The sequence below is a fragment of the Rhipicephalus sanguineus genome, unplaced genomic scaffold (genome assembly GCF_013339695.2).
Source record: "Rhipicephalus sanguineus isolate Rsan-2018 unplaced genomic scaffold, BIME_Rsan_1.4 Seq504, whole genome shotgun sequence".
Lineage (NCBI taxonomy): Eukaryota > Metazoa > Arthropoda > Arachnida > Ixodida > Ixodidae > Rhipicephalus > Rhipicephalus sanguineus.
The window spans coordinates 1-18,685 of NW_023615388.1; the positions used below are offsets into that span (position 1 = coordinate 1).

Genomic DNA, 18,685 nt, shown 5'->3' on the forward strand with positions numbered 1-18,685 from the left:
GAAAGATCCTGAGGAAGACTTCCTGTAACGAGTGTACATTGCTGCTCTCTGTGGAAAAGCGCGGTGCTGTGGATCATTCTTCTGAATCCACACCAAATTTCCACAGTTGAGGTTTGATGTACCCTTCGGGCTCTCTTAAGGATATTATAACCGTCCTTGAGAACAGCTTCACGACATTTTTCAGCGTAAATAAGCTACACGAGCAAAGAAGATGACTCTTAAGGGCTCGTTTTTTTTTTTTGTGAAACACACTATTTAATGAGAATTCTAACAGAAAATAATGCCATGGAAAGTGTACGGGATGTTATTTGTAGTAATTAGGATATAAATGTGAAGAAAGTAAAGTGGACGAAAAGATAACTTGCCGCCGGCAGGGACTTTTCTTCACATTTATATCCTAATTACTACAAATAACATCTCGTAGTTTCCCCGGCATTATTGTCTGTTAGTTCTCATTAAATAGTGTGCTACACGAGCAAAGCATTCTCGATTTTGCCGATTTCATTACGTGGGTACAGCTGCCTGCGCTAACATGCACAGAGCATGCACAGCAAATTACTTGCCAAATAGTGAAGTTTTATATTCTACGGCTGCGCTTTTTTGTGAAGGCCCACTAACAATGAGAGAACAACAAAAAAAGAGCAGCTGAAGCATTTGAAAATGAGAAGATGTAAATAATTTCCCTACCTGTGCAACTCTTCATATTTATTTGCTTTCATAACCACTTTCGTTTCCCTGTCTTTGTTTTTTTTTTTTTTCGATGCTCATGCCAATAAAATATTTGAAAAAAAAAAAGTAAACTGGTTCTTTCAATGTCAGTTGGTGCCGTTCCACACTCTAAGCCAAAATCGAGTATTTGGGGAGTATTTATGCCACACAACAATAATCGTCATCTGCCTTGCTCGCGTTTCCTTTCTTGAAAACCCAGCTCTCGTCACTTTCCTGTCAAGAATGCTATGTCACGCTGATAACGCGCGCGCCGTTCGTGACCGGAAAATGCCGCGACCGCGGTGATAACGCGAGGAAAGCACGCGAGGTGGATGAAGATTGTTGTTGTGTGGCAGAAACACTCCCAAAATACTCGATTTTGGCTTAGAGTGCACCTGAGAAACAACCTACACACGTACTACAATGCATTCCTTTGATACATGTGCCTCGGCAAAGCAAGCCTTTGCGCACGAAAGCACGTGAGAACTTGTTAATCAAACCGGTTAGTATTTGCCATGGGCACAATTACGCTGCAGCAAAAAAAAATATTGCAAGAAATGGTCTAGCTGAACTATGCTGAACGTGCGCCCGCGCTTCGGCGACACGCAGCTGGTCGGTGGAGGCCGCTCCCCAGCATGAGGACTGCTCGAAGCGCCACCACCCGCATCATTCGGTAAGCGTGCTAGGGACCCTAGTAGCGCTTAGACATGGAAGACTGACACCTCGGATGACCCTTTTTGGGGATTCGGCGGCTCGTTGACCCCACTTAGTCGCACCTGGACGGGATAAGGCCAGAATGGTCAGAGGATCTGCATGGCGTCGGAGAGGTGGCACCGCAGGTGCACGGAGCGCTATTGTCTTTTCCATCCCGCTCAGAAACGTTGTTCTCAGTCGCTGAGATGCGTGGGAGAACGACGACTGGCTTCGGCGGTCGAGGCCGCCAAGGCAATGGCACAACAGTGCATCGGCGGTGAAATGTCCGTGTCATTTTGTTAATAGGCTGTTGCTAGGGTTACGTCCAGACGTAACTGTAGTCACCGCTATCGTTACGTCCAGACTAAAGTCCCTAGATTTTTCCCTGTTGAAGAGCAGGGAAAATCTAGGGACTCTAGTCATGTGGCTTTCCACAAACGTGAGTACATTATTTTCCTGTTGCTCAGTTAAGGCCCTCTGCGCCCTTCGGGCGCGGCAACCTAATCCTGGCTTCGCCCTCGCTTCGCGAGTGCGGCCATTTCGCTAACGCTCAATGGCCGGTTGGCAGGGTCACGGTCACGCGCTACTGGCCGCTGTCGCGGCCACGCGCTGTTTAGCCCGCGCAGCCTGCCCCTTCGGGGCAGGCGGAGGCCTTACGTAACCCAAGAGCCGCGTCGCGCTTCTCTGGCAACAGACTTCAGCAACACCCGAGACAAAAAAAAAAAAAAAGCATTAGCAGCGAGGTTCGAACCAACGTCCTCGCATTTCCGAGCACGACACGCTAGCCGCTGCGCCACTGAGGCCAATCGGTTCGGTTGGTCTAACGGGCTGTATTTGTATTGTCACGCTGGACGTAACTTTTAAGACTCGTTATTCTTACGTCCAGATGTAACTGCACCGGCTCGTACCGTTACGTCTAGACGTAACGCTAGCCACTCCCTTGTTAATAATTGTTTTGATAAATCGGAGTAAACCTTTTACAATCATAAATTCACCCGTCTTTTGGGACATTCTTGCGTCTAAAGAGATGTATGCATCCCGCAGCTGCGATTTTCTCATGGAAACGGAGCTACGTCTTCGTTCCCAGCCCGCGCGGCACACGGTCATTTCATCGCTTTATAGCCCTGACACAAGGGCATTCTACAGTCGTTCACGTAAGGGGACGTCTTCCGAAAAGGTGTTCATGTGCAGTGACACACGACAAAGCAGATCCCGCATCGACTTTTCGAATGCAAATTAAGTGTGCTTGGCTCTCACACACAGCGCGCACAACTCAACAATGCAGCCTTTCAACGAAGGCTCCGTGGGTGCCGCCTAATCCCCTCTGTGGTGTAATTATGACTGACCTCCCGAAGATGCACTGCCGAAGCAGCGACGTCACCCTCTGTGCACCCGCATCAAGTTGCTAGCGCCGGCATGTTACCCCAACTACAACAGCGTCTAGCAACAGCGTAACAAGCAGCGCCTCTTTTCTTCTTTTCTCTCACTTTCTTTTTTGTGGCGCTCATTTGAGTTGTCCTTCAGAGCAATGAAATGAGCTTACTGCAAAGTGCTGGGGAAAGAGAGCGAAACATCTCTTGCCAGCTGTCAAAGATGACCACCCCATTTTTAGGCCCTCCGCTAGCTCGATATGATCCTTTCATGTTCAAGACGTCCCTGCCGCCACGGTGCATTCACAATACCATTTCTATAGCTGAATGCCGAGCTTCCGGCCAGTCAACAATGGTTATTCCTTCGCGGTATCACGGCTCAGCGTGGGAGAGCAGAGCCCGTTAATCAGCGTGTCGCTGCGTCGCAAAATGGCAATCCACGGCGCTACGCCTCTGTTTGCAGGGCATTTCTGACGGTCATACGCTGCGCAGCCAGTCACAGGGCTGCCATGGGTGCAGCGACGACAGTCAGTCAAATCAGCAATGTTCGCACCAAAATGTCTTTTCGACCATGGAAAGCAATTCTAGAAAAAATCCAGGATGACTTCAGGCGCAGGAGGCTGTTTTGGTTGGCGGTACACAACAGTACGAAAAAATTTCAGGGCAGAGCTGTAGCCAGGTCAGCCACCTCCTGGCTATGCCACTATCTTGGGTGTGTGTTATGTTGTCCGGGTATTGTATTGGCATTCTATAAGGTTACTTGGCATGTTACTAGTTGTGTATTAGATTCGGGCAGGCGAGCTCGATGTGATGTAAAAGCAGGTTAACAAATGAACACGTGTTGGTTGCTCGGACGGCGCGAACTGTGTCCATGTGTTCTGAGAGCGGCGTGCTATCTGTTCAGACCCCGCAATATGCAGTGCAATAAAAGCTCACAGGAGTCTTGACTTGCGATCGGCAACATTTTCAGAATATATTGAAAAATTGATGCAGGACCCCTTCAAAGAAGTGAAATGCTAGATTAGACCAAAGAAGCAATATAGGTATAACAGCGTGAACAACAGGACAATACGTATGATCCGTCTAATGCAGGCTATCACAAGTGCACTATAAAAAGACGAAATTACGGCGAAATCGTAACTTAATAAATTTCGTGCCGAAACAATGCTTCATGGGTCTCGTAAGTACTTTCTTTCCTGTAATTAATGGCATCTTCACGAAATCGCCCCGGTGCACCATTTCGTCCAATCATTGTAGCACCTTGGCGCCCCGGGGCGATTTCATGAAGATGCCATAAGACACCGTCAAAATCGCAACGTCACTGCGAGCTGGGCGGGAAGTGGCGGTGCCACCTGTCTTTCTTTTCCCTCACGCTGTTTTCGGTGCCTTGGAAGGGTAGTTTGTTAATGCGAGAGAGATAACTCCACATGAACATTTTAAATGCATATGAAGAGATATTGTCCTCTGCTCCAGCATGAACTGAGGAAGAGGTACACTCTGCAAAGAACGGAACCACGGCAGTACACTCATGGTGTGAACATGGGGGAGAGGATTCCACCTTTCCTATTTTCCTGTGCTGCCCTATGCCGTTTTGGTAGGGCTTTGGTAGGGGCCAGGACAACCGGTGTTACCAGAAGCAAAGCCTCCGAGATGAAGAGGTGTTTCGTGAGTTTTCCGCTAGGGCATTGTGAAAGAGGCGGAACTCTACTCAGTCGGACCTTTAATTCGAGTCATTTTTCAATGGCTACGCATGCTTGTTTGACGATACCCCCAATGATGCGAGACTAATTCAAAGAACTTCCCACCTTTACACCCGGAAAGCCGGCCTTTGTGAGACATTGCTTCATCATTCTTTTCTTTTGGACACTTTGCCCCCCTCTAATCGAGAACCCTACGCACACCTATGAGTATACACTGCAGGGGCATAGCCCTGAAATTTTTCCATTTTGCATGTAATATACTCGCGCACGTACAAAACATGCACGAACATAAACATACATAAGGTATAGTTGAACATTTCCAAAAAATTATAGGCACTTCTAAAAAAAATCTTGCGTGTTTGAGAATGTGCAAGCTCTATAGATTGCAGGTTTTAGCAGAAGGCCTTATGCGTGCATTGCTGAATGCCAGCAGCAAGTTGGGACAGGAGGCCTTTTAATCGAGGCGTTAGCCATAGTGTGTATGCACCAAAGGGGCATCAAATAATTGTCCTGTGTTGCATGCAATTACTGAAACAACGAACTTGTTCATTTTCCAACGGGCAAGGTCACCTGGAACAGATATATCCAGGTAGTCCCTCCTGAGCCTTCTATTCATGATATTGCATTTTTAGTGGTTGTTCTTTGCAACTTCTTCTTCGGCATGGCTTGGGCGACAGAGTCACTCCTGGCAGCTGATGGACAAGACAGTCACAACCAAATACGTGGAACGTAGATGGGCAACCATGTGCAACATTGGAGGAAACAGCTTCCAAGCCGAAGTGGTGCTTCAAGAGGAGGCTGGTGGTTGCAACTGCTCCAAGTGGCTCACGGTGTCCTCCACCTGTGGCAAGAGAGAACACGACTGCTTTTTGTTTTGAATGCCTGTCAGCTAGTGCATGCTTTTGAAAACTAAGCCTTAACTATTACAATTAGAATCTGGCAATATACCACTGCAGTCACACCAATAATGCGACACTCACAGAGGGTGCACCCCTTTACAAAGTGTGGCTAAAAATTCAAGCTTTGAGGCACCTTCTGGGGAGGACTTTATCGAAACAATGCTTCCAGTCGTCGGCTCATTGTTGGACTCGGTTATTATGCCCCACAGAAGGAGAGTTTGCCTCGGTGAGCGCGCGATATGTATCGCAAAATATACAATATGTATACATGCATAATGTACAATATACACGGTACTTCAGTCAACTATCACCAAGTATTAAAGAAACAAACACGGGTATTGCCACCTGCCCGGTTTTAGACGGGCCCAGCCTGTTTTTTAGACAATGGGCCAGTTGCCGGTACGTACCTCAGACCGGCCGTCAATTGCCGCGGTGTTTTGGCCATCGTTTCGCGATTTTTTTTTTCATTTTATACAACCGTAAATACAGCAACTTCGAAAATACTAAATATTTTTCATTAGTCACCAAAACTCTCACGCAATTTTCAAACAATTTCTATCTTGTGCCCATAAAAACTCAAAGTAAGATCCCTCCAGTTATAGCGATAATTTAACTAGAGCAAAAAATCAACGTCAGTGGTTACGTGCGTGCATCGTGAGCGTCAATTCTCCACGTTCGAAGCAGCAAATATGACGTCAATGCCTTTTCCGAAAGACTAGAGATCTCAACCTGAGAACGAGAGCTGGCTCCTGGCCGTGGACATGTGTTAAAGGGACCGACAACCAAATTTTGCGGTACCCGTTTTCTTGAGTGCAACGGGAAGCTTACCGGTCAGAGCTTCTAATCACGGAGTGGTAACGCGGAGAACGCCGTAAAACATTTGTAATCAGGGTTTTTCGATCTGCAGCGATTATGCAGTCTTAATATCACATGCTGCGAACAGTGAGAGGTGAGCGCGATAGCGATTATACGCCAGCAGTGGTGACAAGTTATGCCCTAAGTATAAAAAGGCAATGTTACGTTTGCAAAGCCTGCGGCGCCGCGACTACTGCTTTCTAGCCTATTAAATTATTTTACAATAGTTATAGCGTTTTTCTGGGGCTTCTTGTAGAAGTACTTTGGCCGTACACAGGTCGCTTTATCACATTTTAGTCAAGCCAAGCCAAGCTAAGCCTTCGAAAACGAAACAAGTGGTAGGATACACCAGCAGTGTTGTTCATGAAGTGGTAGCAATCCTCCACAGAACAGTAAGTCGATGGCATTTTGCGAGCAGCGGCGCAAACTCGCGTGCTACTCTTCAAAAGTCCGATACGACGAGAGCAGACGAGAGTCGAGCTACGCGGGAAACGCCGCCGGACGCCTCGCGCATGCGCCGCAGCCTCCGTTTCACTGGAAGCCACGAAAGCAGCGCCGCATCTCATGTTTTACTTCTTTTACCTTAGAAACAAACGGGATTTGACAATAACATACATATTCAACATTTCAGCCCTCGTTCTGCTGCGTGTAAAAGCATTGGACTACGTACAACAAAGTGCTTAAGACTGCATACGTCTAGTTCATGGCGCTCGCGCTAGGCTGCGCGACATGCCGGTTTTTGTTACTTTTAAACGCGATTTAAAAATATAAATCCTACTCAGATCGCGAAAAGTATTCTGGAATCTGTCACTATAATTCACGGCCTTTTCATTTCCACCAGGATCTAATCACCCGTTCTGGCCAGTTGTCGGTCCCTTTAATAATAATTGCTGGGGCTTTACAAACCAAATGGACGGCACATATATGGATGGCCTTTATTTTTACACTAGCAGAATAGGTGGTAAGCTCTGTTTTGTTTTTTTTGTACATGTAAATTATGTTGACTTCTGACTAGGCAAACAATGTTACAATACATGACATTGCGTGTCAAAGACTGAACATGGAGTCTTTTTTTTTTTTTTGTCAGAATAAATTCAAACACCTGCATAATTCCCCCCACCCCACCCCCCCAAAGGGCCGTTTCTTTTTTTTAGTGTTAAGGTGGTGACAACTATAAACACGGGTGCTAGGCGTCTCGAATTGGCAAATTGTTGTGTTGAGCCACATGGAGCACATCAAGATATTTTTTCCAATCTGTCAAGCTTGGTAATTAACAAAGATTGCTTAATGAACTGTTTAAATAGTAACCCTAGCGAAAAATCTTCAATACAAAAGTTATAGCGCTTGTTCAGAAAAATCGGATCGTTTAATCAGTGCTAAGATAACTACCCTGCTTAATTATTTCCAGCCTTTCTTTAAAGCACACAAATTAAAAAAATTTGCAGTGGCTTAGCTCGGCTATGCCAGGATATACGTAGCGTTAGCAAAGGTTCAGCTGATTATTCTGAGCATTCCAGATTGTCTAGGATTAGCTTGATTGTCATGCTTACTGCTGCTCCAATGACACACACACGGTATACGTATTGAAGAAATCCGTAAACAGTGGGTGGGTGCTCGAGCGTCCAAGATGTAAGACTTGTAAACACCTTCAAGATGACGTTATAGTTAAAAGCACCGGAAGTGATTACGTCCATCATATAAAATCTAGTTTTACCTGCACTAGTTCAAACGTTACCTACATGATCGAATGTTCATATTGTCAAAAACGGTACATTGGCGAAACGGGACAACCTGTTAATGTTAGATTAAACGGGCATCACGCGGACACGGCGAAGAAGTTACCCAAAGCAGTGGCACAGCATTTTAATGTAGCAGGTCACAATTTCAAAGATCTCAAACTTTACATACTTCAGTCAAACTTCCGGTCCCCAAGGGACAGAAAATATACAGAGTCGTACCTTATTCACAAGTTCAACACACTCCAGCCAGCAGGTATTAACGTTTCTAAGGGGGCTCTTGAATCGATTTGGTATGGTACATACACAACGAAAACCAACGAGAGTTAAGCCCTTCTTCTAGGAATTTCGAACCTACTATTATTAAAATTCCACGTGCTTCCACTGACAATCACTCAGCGAAACGTACCCCCCCCCCCCCCGTTTTTTATTCCTTTTTTTTGCCCGCCTTTCTTATGACTCACACAGTTCGTCATGGCGGCCTCTCCTCCCTCACTCTGGAGAGGGCACAAAGCATATACACACAAAAGCTAAGGAAATCAGTTCCAGCCTTGAAGAAGACAAGTCCACTTGTCGAAACGTTAAAAAGGCTCGAGCACTCACCCACCCACTGTTTACGGATTTCTTCATCGCAAGCTTCCATCTTCCGCTTCCTGCCGCTTTTTTGGTATACGTATTATGTGGCACATGCGCATAAGCGTGCGCAGGGTTCCCCTTCAGGGGGGGCGAAGGTTCGTCGCAGCGCCCCCCTCCCTATTATGTCAATGTATGCGGCTGCCTTTGCGCCCCTCTTCTCGCCCCCCCTACAATGTATAGGGCTGACTTTGCGCCCCCCCTTCTCGCCCCCATTGCCCCCCCCTGCGCACGCCCATGCACATGCGTATTTATTTTTGCTCAACGTCAGGTTGCTTCTTCATTCTTCATACGCTGAACCGCTAATTGCCAGGCAACTACTTCGGGATCCGATGAGATAAGCTTCTCGGCTCTTCTGCGCCGTCAAGCAGCATTTGCGCTCTCCTTCTCCATGGTATTACCCACCTGCAAACACCAGTCAGAGGCGCTATCAAGCGGCACCAGCGCATTGTCAGACGGCGACTGCACAGCGAAGGCGAATAGCTGCGCGCGCCATGGCTACAACGTCACCCCTCTCGAATGCGCAGAGCAGCAGCGGCGAGTCGCGCGCGCCGGCGCTAGTCTGTCTGCCTGGCTACGACGCCACTCCTCCCCCTCTCCGCCACCAGCAGCGGCGAGCCGCACGTGGCGGTGGCAGAGAGCGTGTGAGATGCCGGCTCTGCACTGATCCTCGTGTATGTGCAGCACGGCTCATGAGGAACCACGCGAAATCGGCTCCGGCTAGGCAAGTGTAGCTAATGCTACAAAAAAAATACCACATGACTGCCACCTAACGCGCGGCGCTTTTAGTGCCCCCACATGTAAGTTGAATTAATTATGAAAAACTGCTCTGCAAACAGAGGTCGATTGAATAGGCCATCGGTGACTGTAGCATGGACATTAACCGAAAGGGGCACGCCATTTTTGGAAAAAAAAAATCTTTAACGAAAAAATGAAAAACGGCAACCACAAGCCAATGCCATACGAGACCGTAGGCAGCATTTGATGCAGCATAGCCATTTGTCCTTTTATTTTCGTACCAATGAAAAAAATCACAGCATATCCACGGAGTGAATGATGATGAGTGGGCGAAGCTGTGGAGGTTCATCGGTAAACCGTGAATCTTCCGTGAATTCTGCCCAGTACATCATCAACGACGTGAGATCGGGCGCGTTTATACTAAAGGTTCGATGAGTTATGACGACTTGCAGCTCACTTTAATTTTACATGTACGCTGTGAATTTTCATTGTTTAGAAAACCATTGCTTTAGAAAACATCTGGCGTCTTTCGTTAAGCAGCTGGCGTCTTTTCGTTTTGCTTTAGAAACATCTGGCGTCTTTCGTTGGTTTATTTCATCAATCAAAGGCGTTTTGAACAAAATTTTTATTGTTTAATCACGCACAGGAGAAATCTCACCAGGCACTACCTTGGAGGTAAACAATGGCTGCAATGGCTGCTAATGGGAATGAGAGACAGAAGAAGTCGGCTTTTAGCTAACACTTACACTTCTACTTCTACTAACGTTTCCTACTGGAACATGCCAATGGCTGCTAATGGGGAATGAGAGACAGAAGAAGTGGCTTTTAGTTAACGTGCACGCTGTGAATTTTTTATTGTTCAACAATGCACAGGAAAAATCTCCCACCGGCACCACCTTGGAGGTCAAGATCTGGTACTAGCGTTATGACTGGTTACGAACTACGACTACGAGGGACGAACGGGTGCCGCTTTAAGGGGAGATGCTACTTGAAAAATCGCGATTTTTTTTGAAAAAGTTGAATTTGTGTTTTGTTGTGTTTTGTATTCCCCCAAGTCTGCTCTTTAATATATTAAAGAATCAAATCTAGGAATCAACTAGAAGTTGAGAAAAAGTGCAATAAAAGCCGTCGTGGTGGCTTGTGAAAGCGCGAATTTACCCAAATTTTATGCACGCGGCATATCGATCCGTGGCGTTGCCGGCTCTTGAATTTTCGCGAGCATGTAGGCCTAACCCTCTTCTCCCAGAGCCCACTTCGACAACACGGCTTTCTTGCTAAAACTACAGAAAAAAAATATCTTTTCCCCACCGTAGTCTAGCGTAGCGTCCACCATAGTCTAGCTTTCAAACATGTTTTTCTCAGTTCTTCGTTTTGCTGCATTTTTAGAGTCTGTGCACTAAAATTTGTGCCCTTTATGTAGTCCGATCGTAATGAAATTTGGCATGCTTATAGTTTAACATGTCCTCAATTCAAAGAAACAACTTTCGCAGTTTTCCACAAGCATATTCAGCAAGATGATTTGATAAGTATCTTCCTTGAGAATGGTAAAACTAAAACTCAGCATTGGAATTTTTTTCTAGGCTAACACACATATGTTACCCTATGTTTTCTTGCTTTATTGAATTCCTCAATTCATTAGGAGCAATATGAGCTATTTTTTTAGTGTTTTTGGTGCTCACTATTGTTGCCTAAGCTTGCACAAAAATGCACTGTTTTCACAAATGCATTGTCTGCAAAAAATTAACCAAATGAGCTATAAAAAAAATAAAAGCAGATTTGAAAAGTGGAGCTCAAACTCTATAAATGGTGAAAGTTTTATTGAGCTGTGACAAATACTTGAAGAAAAAATTTTAAACCACGATGGAGGGGGCGAGGGTGACAGTGTGATGAAGGACAGAGATTCATCACACGTGGCAGCTGCTTTTTCAGAGATTCTCTTTTTTTTTTTAGACGATACACCCCTACCATCACATAATGTCCATCGCAGTCACTGATAGCCTGTTCAATCAATCTCTGTGTGTGGAATAGCCTTTGATAATTCGTTGAACTTATATGTGGGGGCACTAATAACGCCGCTCGTTAGGCAGCAGTAACGTGGTATTTTTTAAAACTTGCACGCTACAAAAAAGGCTGAAAAAAATTAAACAGGGAAAAATCCGATGTTCCTGAACAAGTGCTACAACTTTAGTATTGAAGATTTTTCGTTAGTTACAATTAAGAGATTCATTAAGCAATTTTTGTTAATTACTGAGCTAGGCAGATTGAAAAAACATCCTGACTTGCTCTTAATGGCTCAGAAGACAACTGTGCCAATTTTAGACGTGAAGCGCCTATGTTTATTTTTTTAATACTTGGTGCTAGCTAGCTGAACACCCTGTACATATACATGTGTATACATAATGTATATTACCACCAGCCCCCATTTACCTGCACTCTCAATATTTGGCAACGCTTCCCCCGAAACCAATATCCTGGATCAACTGCTAAAGACAGCAAGCCACAATATTAGTGGGCAAAGCTTTTGTCACGGATTCAAAAGCAAAATTATACAGCCCAACCATAAACCGTCTATAACACAAAGACGACAAAGAGGTCATTTCGAGATTTTATAGACAATCAGCCTCACACTGTAGGATTTAGATGTCTGAGATTTCTTAGTCACAGTTGACAAATAAACTTGCACAGCCATGTGATGCACTGACCAGACAGAACCATGGCGTTCTGGGCCTGAAGATGAGACGGCCCAGCGTGGACATATCTGCCGTAGGTGCAATCACGTGCAGGTGCAGGTGGGAGATGCTCGTGAATGGAGGCCAGTGGAAGCCCATCCTACGAGACAAGCCTGTTTAGCTGGGCTAGCTGGTACGAATCCATAACACAGAACAACAGAGGACAGTGTGTGTTTGCCAGTATTATGAATTCACTATGTCCATCGCCAGTTTGGCCTTGTTTTACAAAATTCCATATCATAAGTACTATTCAAAATACCCCGAAATGCCCTCATTACGAGGGTATCACATGGGGAAGGGGCCGATCAACATTGGTTGTCGATTAAATATCATAACACAAGAAAGGACACAATAATATAAACATAGGTAGTGTACAAAATAATGCTGTGACCAAATAGTATTGCAGAAGAAAACATGAGAAAATATTAAGGGTACACAAAAACAAAACAGCAACAAAAGTTGCCAGAAAAGCACTCAAGCCTAAAAAATAATGACAACAATAACAAGATTGGGTGGTCATAAGTGAATTAGATCTTGAAACTTGGATAGGTCAGTTTCAGTGGCAGTGTGTGATGGCCAGGCATTCCAATCAGATATAGTGTGTAGTAAGAAAATGCATACTAATGGGAATGCTGGCAGTTTAGGCATTGGATTTTATATGGATGGTTGAAACGAAGAAAAATAACTGGTGGTGACTGAAAAAAATGAAAATGAAGTGAAGGATGGTGATAGGCAGGAAATGTCACGGCAAAGTTCTCTAAGTCAGCTTCATTTTTTACCGAGGAAAATGAGTGTCCTTTTCTTGGCTCGCTCCAGATAAGGCCACAGAACATTACCAGCTCCGTGAAAATGTAGACCTCCCATACAAGCAACTCATTTCTCATGTTTTGCCAAGGCTGAGTGAGTACCAGGCTGCACGATGATGAACATAATTTGTTAGGCAGCTTTGTAGGTGTCCACATTAATTGTATACTGATTATTGCTGTTCGAAACCACAACTATTTTTCACCTCTTTTTGCCATTTCATAATGACATGCACTGAGTTTTTTTATTAATGACTAAGTAGTACGCAAGGGACCCAACAAAACTAGTACAGTTAGGGGAAGCACACTATGCTAACTCGTACTTGCAATGAATTTAAACTCTGCATCAAAATGAGCGCATACCTGCAGGAATCCATGCCTCCACCACGCTGTTCCAGCACCTGCTTCCCAATCTCAACTAGACGATTTACTGCAAGAAAGTGAAAAGCCAGGAGTTGGAACTGAAGTTATTCTTTTGAACGATATTTGTGAAGTGAGTGCTGTGACATTTCCAGTACAACAGCTTCCTTAGGAAAGTACGAGGCGAGCAGAAATCGATATCGCTACGTTGAAATTAAGAGACGATGTCCCCAAAATTCAGATACTTGAGTAAAAACCATTAGCTGCAACGTCGTCACACATACTACAATGCCAGGCTGCTTATATGAAGTGATGTGTAAGCTACCTTTATACTATTACAACCTTTTTGTTTATTTATTTCTCTGCCACCTCATTGGGAAGCCCATTTTTGTTGCGGCAAGATTTCTTGTGTAGAGATCAGACAAAGTAACCATTCTAATTTATTTATTCTCAACTGATGGCACTACGGCAGGCCATTTGGTGCAGTTGTTCTGACCCCAATGAATGCCGACGACAAATGAAATGGTTTTAAAAACTTTAAGACAATTCAGCTAAAATGACTTAAAGCTCTCGAACGGCAGGAAGGGGTAGATGGAACCTTGCGATGAGAAAATCCGTAAACAGGGGGTGGGTGCTCGAGCCGACGTTTCGACGAGTGGTCTTGTCGAAACGTCGGCTCGAGCAAATGCCCCCTGTTTACGCATCTAAAGCTCTTGAGCCGCATTTCTTTTTTGGTAGGTGTTTCTCTGTGCCTTCTTTCCTTCGTCCGCGATCAGACTCGTCGAACAATACAGAAAGACGATCGAGTTGTGCCACCACTCTTCATGCTGCGCGACGTTACACAAGAAGCATGTGACGCTCATTGGTAACAAGTGGAACAATGAATGGTGAAGCTTTTGAAGATACACCGGCATACTGCGCGACACTCACCTAGAGTAATATCACTGCGCGTTAATGATTTAGCATCCTTTACGTGCTTCTTGGGAACAACCAGATAGTGATGTGTCGATGCCGGGTGGATGTCGGAGAACACGACATAGTCTTCATCCTGAAACGAAACGATAAACACATCTCGTGGGAAGCATTCGTGGCGGGTGCAACTTCGAAAACTGCACCTGGTAGAGAAGGGTTGTCTTCGACTCCTTCCCCGCAGCAATTCTGCAGAATATGCAAGTGTCTTCGCCTTCAGCTGTTTTGCCCCAAAAGGCGCCCATGTCTTGATCCTCGAACGAGCTTTACATCGAAGCCGTGCGTGCGAAAGCCGGCATTCGAGTCGGCCACTCGATCTAATTTTGCGAAGCTCACCAGACTCGGTGTTCACGGAGGGCTCATAGCTGATGAGTACGGCGATTAAGCGCTAGCACCGCAATAGGAAAAACGAAAGCCACAGGAAATCTAAACGCGCAAAAGCCTTCTCATGTGAAGCAGGTAATTTTGCAGACGACGTGATGATGATGCTAGCGGTCGTTCCTTTGAAAGGGGCACAAAAGCAAGATTAAAGAAAAATAAATAATTTCTACGGCACTTTTAACGCACCACACCATCGCGAAGGTCAAAAGGAGTTTAAAAACGCTCGTAAGCTCTGTTTTAGCGCTCGGTTGTTTTGGCTCCAAACTCGCTCTCCGCTCATGCAGCCAGAAAAAGCATTGCGTTGGCGATTTGGTTTTGTTACTTAAACGAAAAGCATCGCTGAAGTGTCATTTGCAGAAGACAGAGAGAATAAAACATTTATTTGGTTTTATTTGACCATAACTCCCGCGTTAGATTTGGCTGCATCCAACCTGCATCGTTACATCAACGATGATTTGACTTGGCTTTTTAGGCCGGCAGTGACTATTCCGACCCTCGTGAAAATAGCGCTTCGTTATTCTAGAACACTATAGTTATTCTGACGCGGGTCAGAATAAGTACAGTGAAGAACACTGTAGAATAAGCCAATGCCTCCTTGACTAGATGCCCGCCGCGTGGTCCGGTAACCCGGTTGCGCATATTGAGGATCTAGTGGATACAGAGCTAGCAACCGGGCCTGCACGCGGATTGGCTGCTTTCACCATAGGACGCTCTGATGTCATACCATAGCAACGGCGGAACGGCGGTGGGCGCCAGCGGCGCCCGACCGCGCCGCTGTTTCGTACGCCGATTTTTTCTGCGCGCTGTGATGGCGGCGGGTACTGGTACATTTGAAACTTTGAAGGTCTCGTCTGGCTGTGCTGCTGTGTTGTCTTCTCTGGTGTTGTGTGATGATATACGCCGCGCTGTGTAAACATATACGCGGTGTAGGCATTACGCCAAAGTGGCTGCATATGTAAGTAATCGCGCGCGAGCCTGCACGGCCCACTGCTTTGCTCGCGCATATCGCGTACGTGGGATGCCGAATCAAGTGAAAGAAGAGTTCTTCGTGGCCGTGAAAAAAAATGAAGCCTGTGGCAGACAGGGCGGCGAAGAATGTGAACCATCGATCGTGGACTCAGCCCAACAGTACGATGCGTGGTGCAAAAGGTATGTGAAAGTGTTTAGTAATTAAGCGACAATACCTAAGCCTACATTTCCTGCTCGCGCTGTTACGGAGGCCCAAATATTTTTGTTTTGTTCTTGTGTTCGGTTGCTACGCAAAGTAGCGGTGTTATTTCCCATCAGTCTTATATCCCCTCTGCGCTCGTCCCCATATATAACGTTAATTTCGTGACTGCATTTTCTTAACGTGTTCTTATACTTTGCTTTTGTCACCTCGTAATTCTGCACGAGCATGGTGATGCTGCGATCTGTTGCGCTTTACGTCGTAAGAAAGGTCTGTCTAGTAGGGGACTCCTCAATTTTGTTGCTTGGTGCATTCGCCGTAACACCAGTGTCCTACCGAAAAAGCATGTTTGATTGTGACGGGTACAGCTGTGCGAAGAACAGCCAGTGCCAGCAGTGTTTGTAAACTCGGGCGTTTCTTGCTTCCAGAGACAGCAAAGGATATATTTAGCATAAGGGGTGAGAGGTGTCGTATGCAACCACAAAATGCTGCTTACGTAGTTCAGGCGGGCTGAAAATAAAATAATAAAAGAAAGCAAACCTAATTTCATACAGCTTCCTAACATCTATTTGCCGGCACAAAGGAGTGTTCGTCGTCACAGAAAACTTGCCTGCTTGCCTGCCAAAGTTGCCTGCTTGCAATACTGTAATAAAATGTAGTGAGCCATTATGGCTGTGTGGTAACTTAGAACTATTATAGTCTACTGCTTACATACTAGGCAGCACTGGAAGCTATGCAGGTAGTACATCATTGAAATCTTATTACATATGGTTTGCAGTGTATTTCTTTTTAGCACAATAGTTTATATGCAATAACTGCTTCATATTTTTAAAGTACTTCTGGACAAGAAGTTCAACTACCTATTGCTGCCCAACAATGCACGAACGATAGCTGAGGTACTAAGCTTCAGTCACAGGCAAAAGCGGTGCACTGCCACTGCCGGCTGCATTACTGTGTTACTCCACTCACGTGAAGTTAGTGTATGGCCGAGCCTTATTCATTAGTGAGCTACATGCTGCCCTCCTCTCAAGCCCTGCTTTCCCCGTGATCTTTCTTCGTGCAGCACACCCTGCCTTCTTGAGATTGAAATCATTAGCTGGTCTACGTCTGGTTTATTTGAACAGAGTTTCCACGCCATTGCCAACTCGGCTTTTTTTCGTTACTGTAGGGATAGATAGGGCTGCAGCAGATTACCTGCACTCTCCTACCAAAGTGCCCCACGTTTACATTCATTGCATTTGTTTTTATGTTAAAATGCATGCACATCACCTCAGAAAATTGAGCTATTTGACTGAGATTCAACACGAAAGAAGGTAAGGCATGCAGGCACAGGCAAGAAAAAAGAACCAGGCAATGAAAATGGAACCGGAAAGGCACACTGTGCCCTTTTAGTGAGCAACCATTCCGAGAAAATAGAGGAGGGTTGAAATTTTCCGAACAAAGGCCTCAGAGTTGTGTAGTACATTTTCTAGACATTGCCTTAGCATTACAGGATAACCATGTGCGCTGGCAGTACTCCCCTGGATCTTCAAAACTGTTGCAAAACTTTTCGTAGAAGCATTGTAATGTTGTAGAAAGTAGAATTGCCATGTCATACCTTAGGTCCTCAATTACCAAATTGTGTGTGCACAAAGTGAACACCAGCCTTAATGCCCAGATTGCACTCTTGTGTTATTAGTAGGAAGTTATGCTTACAATGACGGGCAGGCAGAAAGTAAGGTTAACAGTTGATATTAAGAAGTTTGCATGGATAATGGGGCTGCGCCTGACACAGGACCAAGTTGATTAGCGAAATATAGAAGAAGCCTTCGGGTGTAGTCAGGCTGTTGATGATGCTTCCGATGAAAGAGATCAGACCCGGACATCCGGCTTATTTGCTGGTATGGTAGCAATTCAGCAAGCCTGTGCCTGTGGCCACTGCATATGCTCTTTGCACCCTCAGTGATCTTTATTTGTAATGAACTTCCATGGCCAGTAAAATACAGATGAAGACAAGAAATACAACACATTGAGCAGGTCTTCATAGATAATCAAACTAAGTGCTCATCACAGCAGAGACAAATGTGAGTCAGGTGCACACAGTGGTGAAAACATGGGATATCTGGAAAAAAGTTTTATGTTCAAAGGATGGCTAGAAGCTTCGCTATTGCATTCATGAATGAAGGAACACTTCTGCATAACAGCCTCATCAGGCAGGACATTCCCACAGTGTGCTGTTCGGGAAAAGAACGGTTTTTGAAAAGCAGTTGCCCTGCTTGAAAATTCTCACACCTTCTTGCTATGGTCCGGACTGTGTTATTTGTGGGTTCATGGGTTCGATATATTTGTCTTTATTTATCCCTAGCTTATCGTGAAGAAGCTGATTGAATAGTCAGAACCATGCTGTGTGACAGCGTGATTACATAATGGTACATAATGATAAAGTTTTCATGTTAAAATTATAACATAGAAGACTTGCATTTCATCTGCATTTGCTTACTGTTCACAATATACAACTTGAAAGGGATACTGAACATAAATATGAAAAAATTAACAAAATCAATGAAATGTTACTCTGAAGAGTGAACTGTTCTGATAAACATATTTTATTTCGCACATCTTTTGAACAGATGGCTAGTCTTTGGAGGATTGTGAGCATGTGGCAGATGCACACCAGTACGTGTGGAACAGCTCTTCGACGGCAGTGTGCGCTGGTGGTGGACGCAGCAGCAGTAGAGACAGGCAGTTGGTGTGCGCTTTCCTGTCGTGCTACTTCCCCTTCTCCATGTCTCCTTTACATCCCTTCAGCCTTTCCCACAAAGGCATCGAGATGTGCCCCCACCCAGGAGCCTGGTTGAGAAGCCAGTTTTCGGTAAGTTACACGTCACTTCTAGTTCACAGCGCGGCCGCTAGTAATGGCAGTTTGTGAAACAAGCCTTAAATTCATTACTTCCCACTAGTTTC

The 18,685-nt window shown here is 45.2% G+C and overlaps 1 protein-coding gene across 1 annotated transcript; it reads right to left on the minus strand.

Moving 5' to 3' along the window:
- Positions 1–3,719: 3,719 nt before the first annotated feature.
- On the minus strand, positions 3,720–14,747 carry LOC119377616 (adenosine 5'-monophosphoramidase HINT3). Its single transcript, XM_037646995.2, has 5 exons — positions 14,340–14,747; positions 14,155–14,272; positions 13,228–13,294; positions 12,035–12,161; positions 3,720–5,312 (listed from the first exon to the last, which is right to left on the minus strand). Exons 1-5 carry the CDS (start codon positions 14,436–14,438, stop codon positions 5,259–5,261), a joined length of 465 nt encoding a protein of 154 aa, XP_037502923.1. The 5' UTR covers positions 14,439–14,747; the 3' UTR covers positions 3,720–5,258.
- Between the last annotated feature and the right edge of the window lie 3,938 nt (positions 14,748–18,685).